The following is a 14294-nucleotide window of genomic DNA, read 5'->3' as shown; positions in this document are numbered from 1 at the left end:
CCTCATGGTCCGACATATAAAACCATAAGACTGTAAGACGTAGGAGCAGAGGTAGGCCATTTGGACCATCGAGTCTGCTCCATTATTCAATGAGATCATGAATAATCCTCAACTCCACTTTCCTGCCTTTTCTCCATAACCCTTGATTCCCTTACTGATTAAAAATCTGTATATCTCAGCCTTGAATATACTTAACAACTCAGCCACAACAGCCCGCTGCAGTAAAAAAAATTCCACAGATTCACTATCCTCTGAGAGAAGAAATTCCTCCTCATCTCTGTCTTAAATGTCATAATATCCCCTGCTCTGCCATTACCACCAAACCATGGGATCAACCTTGTTTCAATGAAGAGTGCAGGAGGGCATGCCAGGAGCAGCACCAGGCATACCTAAACATGAGGTGTCAACCTGGTGAAGCTACAACACAGGACTACTTGCATGCCAAACAGCATAAGCAGCAAGTGATCAACAGAGCTAAGTGATTCCAAAACCAACGGATCAGATCTAAGCTCTGCAGTCTTGCCACATCCAGTTATGAATGGTGGTGGGCAATTAAACACTCACTGGATGAGGAGGCTCCACAAACATCCCCATCCTCAATGATGGAGGAGCCCAGCACATCTGTGCAAAAGATAAGGCTGAAGCATCGCAATAATCTTCAGCCACAAGTGCCGAGTGGATGATCCATGTCGGCCTCCTCCAGAGGTCCCCAGCACCACAGATGCCAATCAATTCCATTTACTCCAAATGATAAATGGCTGAAGGCACTGGACACTGTAAAAGCTATGAGTCCTGACAACGTTCTGGCAATATTACTCCAGAACCTACCGTGCCCCTAGACAAGTTGTTCCAGTACAGCTACAACACTGGCATTTACCCAGCAATGTGGAAAATTGCCCACTATGTTCCGTGCTCAAAAAGCACAACAAATCCAACCCAGCCAATTACTGGCCCATCAGTCCATCTTCAATCATCAGTAAAGTGATGGAAGGGGACATCAACAGTGTTACCAAGAAGCACTTGCTCAGTAATAACCTGCTCACTGAGGTGCAGTTCAGGTTCTGCCAGGGTCACAGCCTCTGACCTCATTACAGCCTTGGTTCAAACATGGACAAAAGAGCTGAACTCCAGAGGTGAGGTGAGAGCGACTGCCCTTGACATCAAGGCAGCATTGGACCAAGTATGGCATCAAAGAGCCCTAGCAAAACTGGAATCAATTGCAATTAGGGGGCAAAATCCGCTGGTTGGAGTCATACTTAGCACAAATGAAGATGGTTGTGGTTGTTGAAGATCAATCACCTCAGCTTCAGGGCATCATTGCAGGAGTTCCTCAGGGTAATGTCCTAGGCCCAACCATCTTCAGCTGCTTCATCAATGACCTTCCTTCCATCATAAGGTCAGAAATCGGGAGGTTCATTGATGATTGCACAATGTTTAGCATCATTCGTAAGTCCTCAGATACTGAAGCAGTCCATGTTCAAATACAGCAAGACGTAGACAGTGTCCAGGCTTGGGCTGATAAGTGGCAAGTAACATTCACGCCACACAAGTGCCAGGCAATGACTATCTCCAAAAAGACAGAATCTAACCATCACCCCTTGACATTCAATGGCATTACCATTGCTGAATCCCACACTATCAACATCCTGGAGGTTACCATTGACCAGAAACTGAACTGGACTGGCCAGATAAATACTGTGGCTACAAGAGCAGGTCAAAGACTAGGAATCCTGCGGCGAATAACTCACCTCCTGACTCCCTAAAACCTGTCCACCGTCTACAAGACATAAGTCAGGAGTGTGATGGAATACTCCCCACTTGCCTGGATAGTGCAGCTCCAACAACATTTAAGAAGCTTGACACCATCCAGGACAAAACAGCCCACTTGATTGGCACCCCTTCCACAAACATTCACTCCACCACCGATAAACAGTGGCAGCAGTGTGTACCATCTACAAGTTGCACAGCAGGAACTCACCAAGGCTTCTTCGACAGCACCTTCCAAACCCACAACCGCTACCATCTAGCAGGACAAGGATACCAGACAGATGGGAACATCACCAGCTGGAAGTGCCCCTCCAAACCACTCACCATCCTAACTTAGAAATATATCGCCGTTCCTTCACTGTTGCTAGGTCAATATCCTGGAACTCTCTCAGTAACAGCCCTGTGGGTGTATCCCCAACACATGGGTTGCAGCAGTTTAAGAAGGCAGCTCACCACCACCTTCTCAAGGGCAATGAGGGATAGGCAATAAATGCTGGCCTAGCCAGTGATGCCCACATCCAATATCCCGTAAATGAATAAAACAAATTATGTATGAAATTAGCCATCCAACTGTCTATACTAAAAAAATGAACTTCAGAACACATGTTTTCCAAAAGCAAGATGCAAATTGGCATTAACGAGAGCTAAGGTTATAAATCTCTTATATGACAAGATCGGGATAATTAACTTCCTCCCCAGGAGGATCTGGAAAGCACTGATGTTGGGCTTGTTATCTTACCCTGAAATTGTATAAATGCTTCCATCTTATTGATACCCAACACCAGACTGGCCTGTAACATGTACAAGGAGGAGTGCGTTAAACAATTTTACAGCTGAGGATCATTATTTAAAACACAGCTTGGGCTGAAGAACACCACCATGAGAACAGTGCCAGCATCTAATAGTCTGCAATTGAGTCATTTTAGCTCCTTAACAGAGAGTTATGGGAAGATTAAAGTTAGTTTATATTAAAATGAAAACTGGGCCCAGACTCCTCCATGATTTAAGTGGATCTTTAAATTATATCAGAGAACCTGTTATTTTGCAAAATTCTTTGTGATAAGCTTGGCTTGATATTTTTGCACAGCATTTGCTGTAAGGCGACATAGATTTATTGAATGGAAAATAGTCTAGAATTTTAGCAAATAAACAAGCAGATGAAACAAGAAAGCCGTTTATTGACCTCCATAAGGGAAATCATTTTTTACATACCTATTAATATAAAATAATAGTTAAAATATGAATGCTTTTCAAAAGTATATTTACAAGTGCTAAATATGAATCACAGTATCACAGTCAAATCAGATTTTACAATAATATTCACTTTTCAAATTACAGTTGGGCTGAAGACCTTTTTTCTCCTTTTACAGAACGCTGTGATGTCAAAAACTGAACTATTTATTATCCGTCACAGGAGAAATAATATTCACTGCAATCACCATTAAACATCAGCTCCCCGGTCACTTGACATCTGTTAAAAGACAAAAACAAAGTTACAGAATCTGTGACGCATAGCTTTCAAACATGTCCTAATGTTTGAAATCTCACCTACCATTGGGATTTCAGATTCTTTTCTAACTGCTGAAATAAAAGAAAAACAGCAATTAATTAATTACTTCTGGCACATAATATTTCATTTGAATTAACATGCCCAACTGTGAAATTTGCAGTCTATTTTTTTATATAGTTCCAAAACTCCTAATCATTTGAAAGACATACAGTAATCTGTGTACAATTGTGATGTTAACATTTATAAACAAAAAGCTCACATTTTCAAATAAGTTATCCTACTCCCTTTATCTAACTATAAAAATGATTTTATAACTAAAGGGATCCAAAATAAGTGCAATCACCCGTCTTATATATAAGATTTTAGTCCTCTGACTTGACTGGGTGGGCACAGTATTGTAATGGTTATATTACCAAATTTCAAATTCAAAAGTCTGGACTAGTAATTCAGAAGATATGAGTCCAAATCCCACCATCACAGGGTGAGAATTTGAATTTGGATTTTTTTTTAAAAAAGTCTGGTATCAGGACAAGTCACCATGAAGCTTCAGTCACTTTCAGAACATTGTCCTACATAACCAACTTGTTCACTAGTGTCATTTCAGGAAGGGAGTCTACAGTCCTGTATGCAACTCAAGTAGCACACCAATGTGTCTGAATTGCCCACTGAATTACCCTAGAAAACCACTCAGTTGTATTAAACTGCAATGGAGAAGGCCCAACATCTTCTCATGGCTACTCAGGATGAGAAATAAATGCCAGCTTTGCCAGAGGTGCACATGACCAGAAAGTGATTATTTTTTAAAAAGCATTTCCTTCCTTCTCTTCTCCCATTTGCCTTTCCCTGTATCAAACACCATAACTTGGAAACTTGTGGTTGGCAACTTATTCCCACATCTCTTTCAATACTGCTTGATGCATATGCCTCAATAGAAGGGCCTCAGAGTAGTTCACTGTGACTCACCTGGGTTTTTCCTCCTTCTCCTTGTGGGACTACAGGAGGGATGGAAGCATGGCTTGTATTTTGTACATTATCTATCCCCTCTTCACCCAACTAAACCTAAAGATTGTAACTAATTAGACAACATTCATAACTTTAGGTGTCTCTTGTCTCTGGAGCAAACTAACCAGCAAACATGTTCCTGATCAGTGAGGTAAGAGTATTTGATTGCCAATGGTTCAGCCAAAATCTTATGTAAGTCACACAACTCTAGCAAGTGAATTAGAATGCCAGGCAGAATTTCAAACTGTGCAGAATCTTGGGATTCTGTCACTTTTTATTCAGTTTTGGAACTTAGATGGTTGGCATATGATAAGGCTGAACTGAATTGCTTACCAGATTATGGGTGTATTCAAAATAAAGGCTAAGCAATAGTATTTTAAAACATAAGATTAGGTCATGTAATAATCAAAAGTTTTGAAAGGAAAAAGAAGCATTTCCACACCCATCATACCTGGATGTCTTCTTCTGCTGCATTGCAAAACTGCCAAGATTACGAATGCTAAAAAACATACTGGAAAAATCACAAATACAGCTATGAGAATATTTTTCTTCCTTTCCTCTGCTGTTTTCTGATAAGGATTATGTTGTTTATCCAAGACTGAAACAGAAAATTTAGAAGAAACAATTTAATTAATTATTAATTTCAGCATCAACCTTTATATAGAGTCATAGAAGTATACAGCACAGAAAAAGGCCCTTCAGCCCATCGAGTCTGCACCGGTCGAACAAGTACCTAACTATTCTAATCCCATTTTCCAGCACTAGGCCCATAGCCTTGTATGCCATGGCATCGCAAGTGCACATCCAAATACTTCTTAAATATTATGAGGTTTCTGCCTCTACCACCCTTTCAGGCAGTGAGTTCCAGATTCCCACCACCCTCTGAGTGAAAAATTTCTTCCTCACATCCCCTCTAAACCTCCTGCCCCTTAACTTAAATCTATGCTCCCTGGTTATTGATCCCTCCACCAAGTGGAAAAGCTCCTTCCTGCCTACCTTATCTGTGCCCCTCACAATTTTATACACCTCAATCATGTCCTCCCTCAATCTCCTCTGCTCCAGGGAAAATAACCCCAGTATATCTAAGATAAAAACAAAAAACTACTGCGGATGCTGGACTTGCAAAACAAAAACAGAATTACCTGGAAAAACTCAACAGGTCTGGCAGCATCGGCAGAGAAGAAAAGAGTTGACGTTTCGAGTCCTCATGACCCTTCAACAGGGTCATGAGGACTCGAAACGTCAACTTTATTCTTCCCCGCCGATGCTCCCAGACCTGCTGAGTTTTTCCAGGTAATTCTGTTTTTGTTTTGGCCCAGTATATCCAATCTCTCCTCATAACTAAAAGTCTCCAGCCCTGGCAACATCCTGGTAAATCTCCTCTGCACTCTCTTCTACTGCAATCACATCCTTCCTACAATGCAAATTCCAGAACTGCACGCAACACTCTAGCTGTGGCCTAACTAGCATTTTATACAGTTCCAGCATAACCTCCCTGCTCTTATATGCATAATAATGTCACTTATTTCTATCCTTCAATGGCTATATTAATTAATAATAGCAAAATTGACATTCAAATAACATTGTGAGGTAAAGTACTGCAATAATTTTAAAAGAATGTCCCCACAAGCTTTTCGGTATAAATAATCATGGATATTAAATACAGTCTTGCAATATTGTCCGCATCCTCAGAATTAAATATATTAATATGATATTAATTCTTCCAACAGCAATTTGTTAAGATCATTTGAAGAATAAATGCTATGAACTTACTTTGAAAATGTTGCTGCACTTCGTATACATTTTCGTCCACATTCCACACAGCACAAGAATAATTGCCTTTGGAAATATTTACTTCCTTGATTTGAAGCATGCTGGTAATCTTGAACAATCCTTGCAGGGTTTTTACACTACTAGTATTAGCCTCGGATGTGAGATTGCGTGCACCGTCGACGAACCAGTGAATCTGAGCCAATGGGTATCCTATCGTTTCACAAATGAGATTTGTTGTTCCCATTGGTGTGGTTGTTGGGAATGCAGTCACATTTGGTAAACAGTATGGAGCTAAAAAGGATGATTGCATTATTATTATTGTAATAAGAAAGAACTGTAGAGTAATTTAGAGGCAGTTTTTGTGCTTCCTCCTCACCAGCAAATGCAACAACAGTTTTTGGTAAATAATTATTCCCAAATTTATGACAATAAGCTCATTAAATAAATTAGGTGTGTGATAGAGGAAAACATTTATTGGTAGCAATTTGTGATTTTGACTTGATTTCTGAGTACTTCCATTTGGAACTCTTTAGGGGGGATTCAAATTCTGTTTCTTTATATATATTTTGTCTAATTTAGCTGGTACATAAATTTTGCATGTTTTTTCTGGAGTATACCTGTGTCCTCCACCAATCTAGTGATGAATTTACACTGATGATGTTGTTTATTTAGTGTAGACAGACAGGAAGGAAAAACACAACGGTAAGTCCTAGACTGGCATAATTTAACAGTTATGGTCAAATATCCATGTTAACCAATGCATCTGCAGTGTTTACACAATATTAAAAATGGAGAATAAGAAATTTCTTAGATTGCTATGCAGAGTGACAAAAAAAAATAATTAAAATATATAATCTAGTAATCCCTTTCCAGGGCACTGTTTAGCAGCATTGCAAAATCATGTTATTGAAAGGGAGGTTATCGCTTTTTTATGTTGCTGCAGATTGGTAATTAGTTTGACTCAGTTGGGACTATTCCCGCTTAGGAGTCAGAAGGCTGTGGCTCCTAGTCCCACTATGTGCATGGAAACATCATCTTGTCTGGCACTTCAATGCAGCATTGAGGGAACATGCACTGGTCAAAATGTTGCATTTGCAATGAGACATTCAATTGAGACCTCCAGATACCTGCTCAGGCTGATATACAAGATCTCGAGGCACTATTCAAAGGTGAGCAGTGTATTCTCCAGATATCCCGGATAACATTTGTTATTCAACCAACACCACCAAAAATGGGTGATATTATCATTCGTTCAGTCAATTGCTGTTTGCAAAATTTCCCTCCATGCAAGTTGACTGTTGAAAGTAATTACAGAACAACAGTGACTACAACTCAAAGCTATCACCATCAGCGATATGTTTCACAAGGTTCTGAGGATGTGAAAAGTACTATATAAATGCAGGATCATTTGTTCATTCCTCTCTAACATGACTCTCTTTATAATTTGTTGTTGCCTATCAACACAAATCAAGCTTTTTAAGAATGAGAAGAAATTTGGAATTTGTTGCCAATTAGTGGCAACCAATATTTTACAAGGAAGGATATCAAAGAAATACTGTTACCCACCTTTAACCTTCAGAGTGATGGTTTGACTTGAATAACCAGAATTTAATTCCAAATCATATTGATACTTTCCACCATCTGACAATTTTGTTTTCTGGATTAGCAATGAGACATCCATTGAATTTCGATGAAGTAATTTAATTCGACCCTGAGCTCCACTGAAATATTCTTCTTTGCTAAAGACAACTGTTCTATTTCCATCTTTATTTATACTCAGTTCACATAATGAAAAATCTTTCATCTTTGTATCAAAACTGCATGGCAATTCTGTGTCTTTATCAAATATTCCTGTCACTGAATGGTTACAATTGAAAGTCACGAAACCTGGAAAACAAAAATTTACATTCACTCATATTACCTCAATGACAATCAGTGTTGAATGATGTACATATTGAGAAATACTACAGTACTTACTTTCTGCAAAGGTTGTTCTTGTGTATAAGATGACATAAAGGAAAGTCACTGTATGGTATGAGCCCATTTCCAGAATGTAGTTCATCTGCTTATTTATGGAAAGTACAGAAACGTCATTAAGTCTCAGGAATTTAATCAAACCTGATTTCACTTTTCTTGTGCATCACATTCGTTTTCTTTCAGGAATTTTAAGCAGATATATAACGCTGCACTAAAAATTCCATTAGGGAAATTTGCATTGCTAAAATATTTTGAATATTCATAACTATTTTGTGTTACTGAAAAACTAACAAATGCATTTTGTACTGTTTGCCTACAATTCTGACAGCAAGAATCTTGGAATCTATGAACTGACAACAGTATACAAATGGACACCGCAATGGCTCCAATCTTGACATGGGCGGGTTATGTATGTTGAAGACAGAGTTTCAGGCACCGATTACAGATTTCCCACATGTTTTGTGGAATTTTGAATCAACGATGTCTTTTTGCAGGATCAGCTCCCCACCCCCCACTGTTTGACAGGCTTGACACCCAGGCGAATGGGGTACATTCCGGAGCAGGCTGCAGCTGCTACTCGGGGCCAGGGGCTGTCTGATCCTGGACCTGGGATGGTCCGATCCTGGCTGACAGCTCAATCCGAATGGCCATCAATCATTGTGTAATTGTGCAATTCTGGCACAGAATTTCCATGGAGATTTCCCCCAACTCCCAACATCACTCCAGTAGAAGATAACTGAAAAAGTCTGACAGTTGAAGTTATTCCATCACAGGGTACATCACAACTGTTCGGGCAATTCTTGCGAAATCAGGGATTAAACTCCAGACCATCCTGATCTCTCTACTGCTCATCTATTTACAGAATAAACATAGTGATCAACCAGGTCCCCCTTGTCCCCATTTCTCACCCCACCAGCCTCCACATTCAAAGGATCATCCTCCGCCATTTCCGCCAACTCCAGCATGATGCCACCACCAAACAAATCTTACCCTCACCTCCCCTGTCGGCATTCCATAGGGACCGTTCCCTCCAGTACACCCTGGCCCACTCCTCCATCGCCCCAATGCCTCATCCCCTTCCCACAGCACCTTCCCATGCAATCACAGAAGGTGCAACACCTGCCCCCTTTACCTCCTCCCTCCTCACCATCCAAGGGCCCAAACACTCCTTTCAGGTGAAGCAGCGCTTCACTTGCACCTCCTTCAATTTAGTCTACAGCATCCGCTGCTCCCAATGCGGTCTCCTCTACATTGGAGAAACCAAACACAGACTGAGTGACCACTTTGCGGAACACCTTCGGTCTGTCTGCAAGCATGACCCAGTCCTTCCTGTCGCTTACCATTTCAACACACCATCCCGTTCTCATGCCCACATGTCCGTCCTTGGCCTGCTACAATGTTCCAGTGAAGCCCAACACAAACTGGATGAACAACGCCTCATCTTTCGATTAGGCTTTACAGCCTTCCGGACTTAACATTGAGTTCAATAAATTCAGATCATGAACTCTCTCCTCCATCCCCACCCCTTTTTTTCTACATTCATTTTTATTTTTTATCCACTTATTTTTATTTTTATTCATTTATCTGTGGTTTTATCCCCTTTTTATCACATTTTCTATCAATTTTTCCCCATCACTGCCTCCTACCCCAACCTATCCCTTACAGGGCCAACTATTATTTGTTCCTCTCCACAGATGCTATCAGACCTGCTGAGTTTTTCCAGCTATTTTTGTTTTTGTTTCAGATTTCCAGCTTCTGCAGTATTTTGCTTTTATATTACTTGTTCCATTATGGTCTTTCACACAATGCTACCCTTGTTCTGCTATTATCACATTCTGCTTTCTTACCTTTATGCCACTATCAGCACCTTTTTTAGCACTAACCACTATATTTAACAATCCCTTTGTCCTTCAGTTCATGACATCTTTGTCAATCTCTCCTTAGCCCCCACCTATGGCTGGCCTTATATCCAGCTCCACCTGCCCCACCCCCCTTAAAGAGTATAAATTTCATCACATTTCCACTTCTCTTGGGCTCTGAAGAAAGGTCATACGGACTCTAAATGTTAACTTTGTTTCTCTCTCCACAGATGCTGTCAGACCTGCTGAGTTTTTCCTGTATTTTCTGTTTTTGTTTCAGATTTCCAGCATTCACAGTGTTTTGCTTTTATCTTTGTTTAACTATTCTGATGCCTTTCGAGTTTATATTTGCCGTTAACAAGCTTTGAATGTTTGCAAGTAGTTATACTGGCTGCCTGAGTTTAAGGTTTTAAACCGCAGACATTTACTGTCCAGGTGATAGTGCTGAGGGTTATGTTATTTAGACAATAGAAACAATCTGCAGGGTTACGGGGAAAAGACAGGAGATTGGCACTCAGTAAAAATGCTCAAGAGAGCCGGTGCAGACACGATGGGCCGAATGGCCTCCTTCTACCCCGTAACAATCCTGAGATTCTGTGACTGCCTCTAAGAAATGATCCCATTCTGTTAGGCGAAGCCAGTTTCGGGAGATCAGTGCGAAGATCACTATCTCTGCTGCAACAATGCATGATGTGGCTGTTGCCATTTCTGCTAAAAGCGCTGATACAGATGTTGATGTAACTAATCCTTTCTGATGGGGTCTCAGGGAACAATAAACTGAGAACAATAATTTTTGACAGAGTCCAGCAGTCAGGTCCCCGGCTGTTTATATTCCTTTCTAATTCCGGGAATACTGCAACAATTGAATGTTACATTTCAAATGTGTTTACTGTATTTATTTCTGTTTACCCGATCCTTCCTCCATCCTTAACTATTTTCTTCAATTATACACACAACACACACATTTCACACCAGAGTCAACAAAATATTTCTCAAATTTTCTGAAAATCTGGCCGTACTTTTTTTCCCTCCAAGCGAAATGTGGAGATCCAACCAGCGCAACTCCAAACTGACCCAGGAAAAGTCACCTTTCCAAATCCGACACGCTGACAATCGCTGCGAATGATTCCGGGATCTCGACACCGAACATCTCAGCCGAAGCCGGAACCAAGGGCTGGGATCTGCGGGGAGCGAGTCCGGCTGTTGGCTCTCGATCCACTGTCCAGTCTGGGATAGTTAGCAGCGCCTGTTAGCTTGTGCTATTGACAAACAGTGAGCACCCTCCACCCTCCACTATCTCTCCTTCCAGCCTGTGGTGTCGAAATGAACAAAACAAAGAGGCTCTTACTGCCTGTGAAACTTTCTCTTTCGATCCGGCTGGACACAAGACAAGCATGTTGGCAAAAAGCCAATTCCTCGCCCCGCTGCAGAATTTCCCCCACCAGCGCCGCTTAGGATACACATGGAAACACCCTAAAGGTTACCATCAGGGACAAAGTAAAGATTTTTTTTACTTGAAACTATTTAAATAAGAGATTGTTGCGAATTAAATTTGATAAGTTGTTTTAAAAGAGAGTTTTTTTTTCCACATTGAGGAAAGTCTGTTCTTGACTTCTTGCAAGCGCAATTCAGCCAAACAATGAGGTGGAATAAAGTCTATCTGTATAAGACAATCTAAAACTGTGACTTAACTGCTGAAAATAATTTATATTGTGCCCTTTCTACTAGTATTATTGCAGAAAAGAAAATAAAATTTGCTACTTCCTATACTCCAGGAAATCTCACCTCAGTTCAAAAATCAGAAATAGGCGATACTAAATTGCATTGCAGCTGTATTTATTTACCAAGGGAGACGCTGCTGCTCAGATCATGGTGAAAGAGAAGCTCGTTCAGACACTTGACAGGTTTAAGACTGAGGCTTTGGATAGGCTTTCTGTACTTAAAAGTAGATAAGACACCAGGACCGGCTGAGATATGTGCAGAGACTGAGGGAAGGGAGAGTGGGGAAGGGAGAGTGTCTGTAATTTTCCAATCCTAGGGTGGTGGCAGAGGACAGGAGGATTGCAAATGTTAAACCCTTGTTCAAAAAAGGGGTGCAAAGATAAGCCCAGCAAATGTCAGTTTAATTGTGATGTTGGGGAAGCTTTTAGAAATGATGATCTCGACAAAATTAATAGTCACTTGGGCAAATCTGGGTTAATTAAAGAAAGCAGAATGGATTTGTTAGGGGCAAATCGTGTTTAATTAACTTGCTTGAGATTGTTGATGAGGTACTAGAGAGGGTAATTCTGCTAATTTGATGTAACTCTTTTTAGGAGTCAACCAATTAAACTAACAAAATAAGGGATAAAACAAGCACAGCCCCTAAGTCAGGTCAGCTGTAAAACTAAGGACAAAGTTTAAAGGAAACTTACAAACATTAAACCAAAATGTGACTAAAGGGGTCAATAAAACACCCCAGTCCCCATGCTGCCCACCAGGCACGGAAGGCCTCGAGAGTGCCGGCAGACACTGCGTGCTCCCTCTCCAGGGACACCCGGCCGCGAACGTAGCCGCGGAAGAGGGACAAACAATCGGGCGGGACTCCCCCCTCGATCGCCCGCTGCCTGGACCTGTTAATGGCCAACTTGGCCAGGCCCAGGGGCAGGTTGACGAGGAGGTCCTCCTCCTTCCCGCCCCCTTTCCGCACCGGGTGTCCGTAGATCAGGAGCGTGGGACTGAAGTGCAAACAAAACAGTAACAAAAGGTTTTTTAAATAACTAAAAAGGGAGTGCAGCCTACCACACCCTATAGCTGATTTGATGTACATGGACTTCCAAAGGTTATTTGATAAATTGTTGCACAAAAGTCTTGTAAAAAAAAAAGCTCATGAAATAAAAGGGGCAGTAGCAACATCAACCCGACGTCATCCCGGTCCCTTTAAATTTTTAGGAAGGCGGGCGCACAGCGAAATCAGCTGTCCACCTGCCGACCTGTCAATGGCCAACTGAGGCCATTGACAGGCTAATTAAGATATTTAAGGACCTGCCCATCCAACCTTAAGGCTGGTGGGTAGGCCAGGAGCCCCAGCAGGCTCCAGATAGTGCATGAAAAAGGATGTTCCCAATGGTGGGAGGAGGTTTCATGTCCGTTTTTAAGAAGTGCAATAAAGTTTATGTCCTTTTTATTAACATGTCACATCTCGTGTGACATTGTCACCTGAGGGGGACATGTTAATAATTTTTTAATCTTTCTATTTTTAAAGTTTTTTGCACTGTCATCTCCCTGAGACAGCACTTTGTCTCGGGGGCAGTGCGCAGTTTGATAGTTAGGGAATCCTCCCCCGCCCCGCACAGGAAGTGCATAGCGCTTCCCGTCGGGCAGGCCGCTGGGTGGGCCTTAATTGGCCTGCAGACTAAAAATGGCGGCGGGCCCCGTTTCGCTGGCGGGGGTCGGCTGTCCGCCTGCCGCCGAGCCGGTGGGGCCTGCATGCCCACCAAGGGCAAAATTCTGCCCATGGAAACACCCAGAAGGTCCAGAATAAGAGGCAAAGTAAAGATTTTTTCCTGAAAATATTTAAATAAATTTGGTGAAATTGGGACTATTTTCCTTGGAGAAGTGGGGTCTGAAAGGAGATTTCATAGAGGTCTTCAAAATCATGAGAGGTCTGGACAGTGTAAATAGGAAGAAACTGTTTCCACTCATGAAAGTATCGAGAACCAGAGGGCACAGGTTTACATAGAAACATACATAGAAAATAGGAGCAGCAGTAGGCCATTCAGCCCTTCAAGCCTGCTCCTCCATTCATTATGATCATGGCCGATCATCCAACTCAATAGCCTGCTCCCACTTTCTCCCCAAATCCTTTGATCCCTTTCACCCCAAGAGCTATATCCAAATCCTTCTTGAAAACATACATTGTTTTGGTCTCAACTACTTTCTGTGGTAGTGAATTCCACAGGCTCATCACTCTCTGGGTGAAGAAATTTCTCCTCATCTCAGTCCTAAATGGTCTACCCCGTATCCTCAGACTGTGACCCTCTGGTTCTGGACTCCCCCGCCATTGGAAACATCCTTCCTGTGTCTACCCTGTCTAGACCTGTTAGAATTTTATAGGTTTCTATGAGTTCATTCTTCTGAACTCCAGCGAATATAATCCTAACCGACTCAATCTCTCCTCATATGTCAGTCCCGCCATCTCAGGAATCAGTCTGGTAAACCTTCGCTGCACTCCCTCTATAGCAAGAACATTCTTCCTCAGATAAGGAGACCAAAACAGCACACAATATTCCAGGTGTGGTATCACCAAGGCCCTGTACAATTGCAGCAAGACATCCCTGCTCCTGTACTAGAATCCTCTGGCAATAAGGCCAACATACCATTTGTCTTCTTTACCGCCTGTTGCACCTGCATGCTTACCTTCAGCG

The 14294-nt window shown here is 41.7% G+C and overlaps 1 protein-coding gene across 3 annotated transcripts; it reads right to left on the bottom strand.

Moving 5' to 3' along the window:
* Nucleotides 1-2873: 2873 nt before the first annotated feature.
* LOC144699733 (programmed cell death 1 ligand 2-like) lies at nucleotides 2874-11555 on the bottom strand. 3 transcript variants are annotated; one of them, XM_078570905.1, is made up of 7 exons: nucleotides 10908-11555; nucleotides 8030-8117; nucleotides 7619-7939; nucleotides 6053-6343; nucleotides 4731-4877; nucleotides 3320-3348; nucleotides 2874-3238 (listed from the first exon to the last, which is right to left on the bottom strand). In XM_078570905.1, exons 2-7 carry the CDS (start codon nucleotides 8112-8114, stop codon nucleotides 3209-3211), a joined length of 903 nt encoding a protein of 300 aa, XP_078427031.1. In that variant the 5' UTR covers nucleotides 8115-8117; nucleotides 10908-11555; the 3' UTR covers nucleotides 2874-3208. The 3 variants fall into 3 exon arrangements, with proteins under 3 accessions (XP_078427031.1, XP_078427033.1, XP_078427032.1); XM_078570907.1 differs by having other exon boundaries at nucleotides 10977-11554; XM_078570906.1 differs by having other exon boundaries at nucleotides 8030-8114; nucleotides 10977-11554.
* Between the last annotated feature and the right edge of the window lie 2739 nt (nucleotides 11556-14294).

The sequence above is a fragment of the Cetorhinus maximus genome, chromosome 24 (genome assembly GCF_964194155.1).
Source record: "Cetorhinus maximus chromosome 24, sCetMax3.hap1.1, whole genome shotgun sequence".
NCBI lineage: Eukaryota > Metazoa > Chordata > Chondrichthyes > Lamniformes > Cetorhinidae > Cetorhinus > Cetorhinus maximus.
The sequence above is the reverse complement of the archived record's forward strand: the minus strand, read 5'-3'. Positions and strand labels throughout refer to the sequence as shown.

Coding starts and splice junctions, on each gene's coding strand:
- LOC144699733 (XM_078570905.1), bottom strand. CDS start 8,114: ATGAACTACATTCTGGAAATGGGCTCATACCATACAGTGACTTTCCTT. Junction 7,940..8,029: donor AAGAACAACCTTTGCAGAAA/GTAAGTACTGTA, acceptor TTTGTTTTCCAG/GTTTCGTGACTTTCAATTGT. Junction 6,344..7,618: donor CATCACTCTGAAGGTTAAAG/GTGGGTAACAGT, acceptor CATCCTTTTTAG/CTCCATACTGTTTACCAAAT.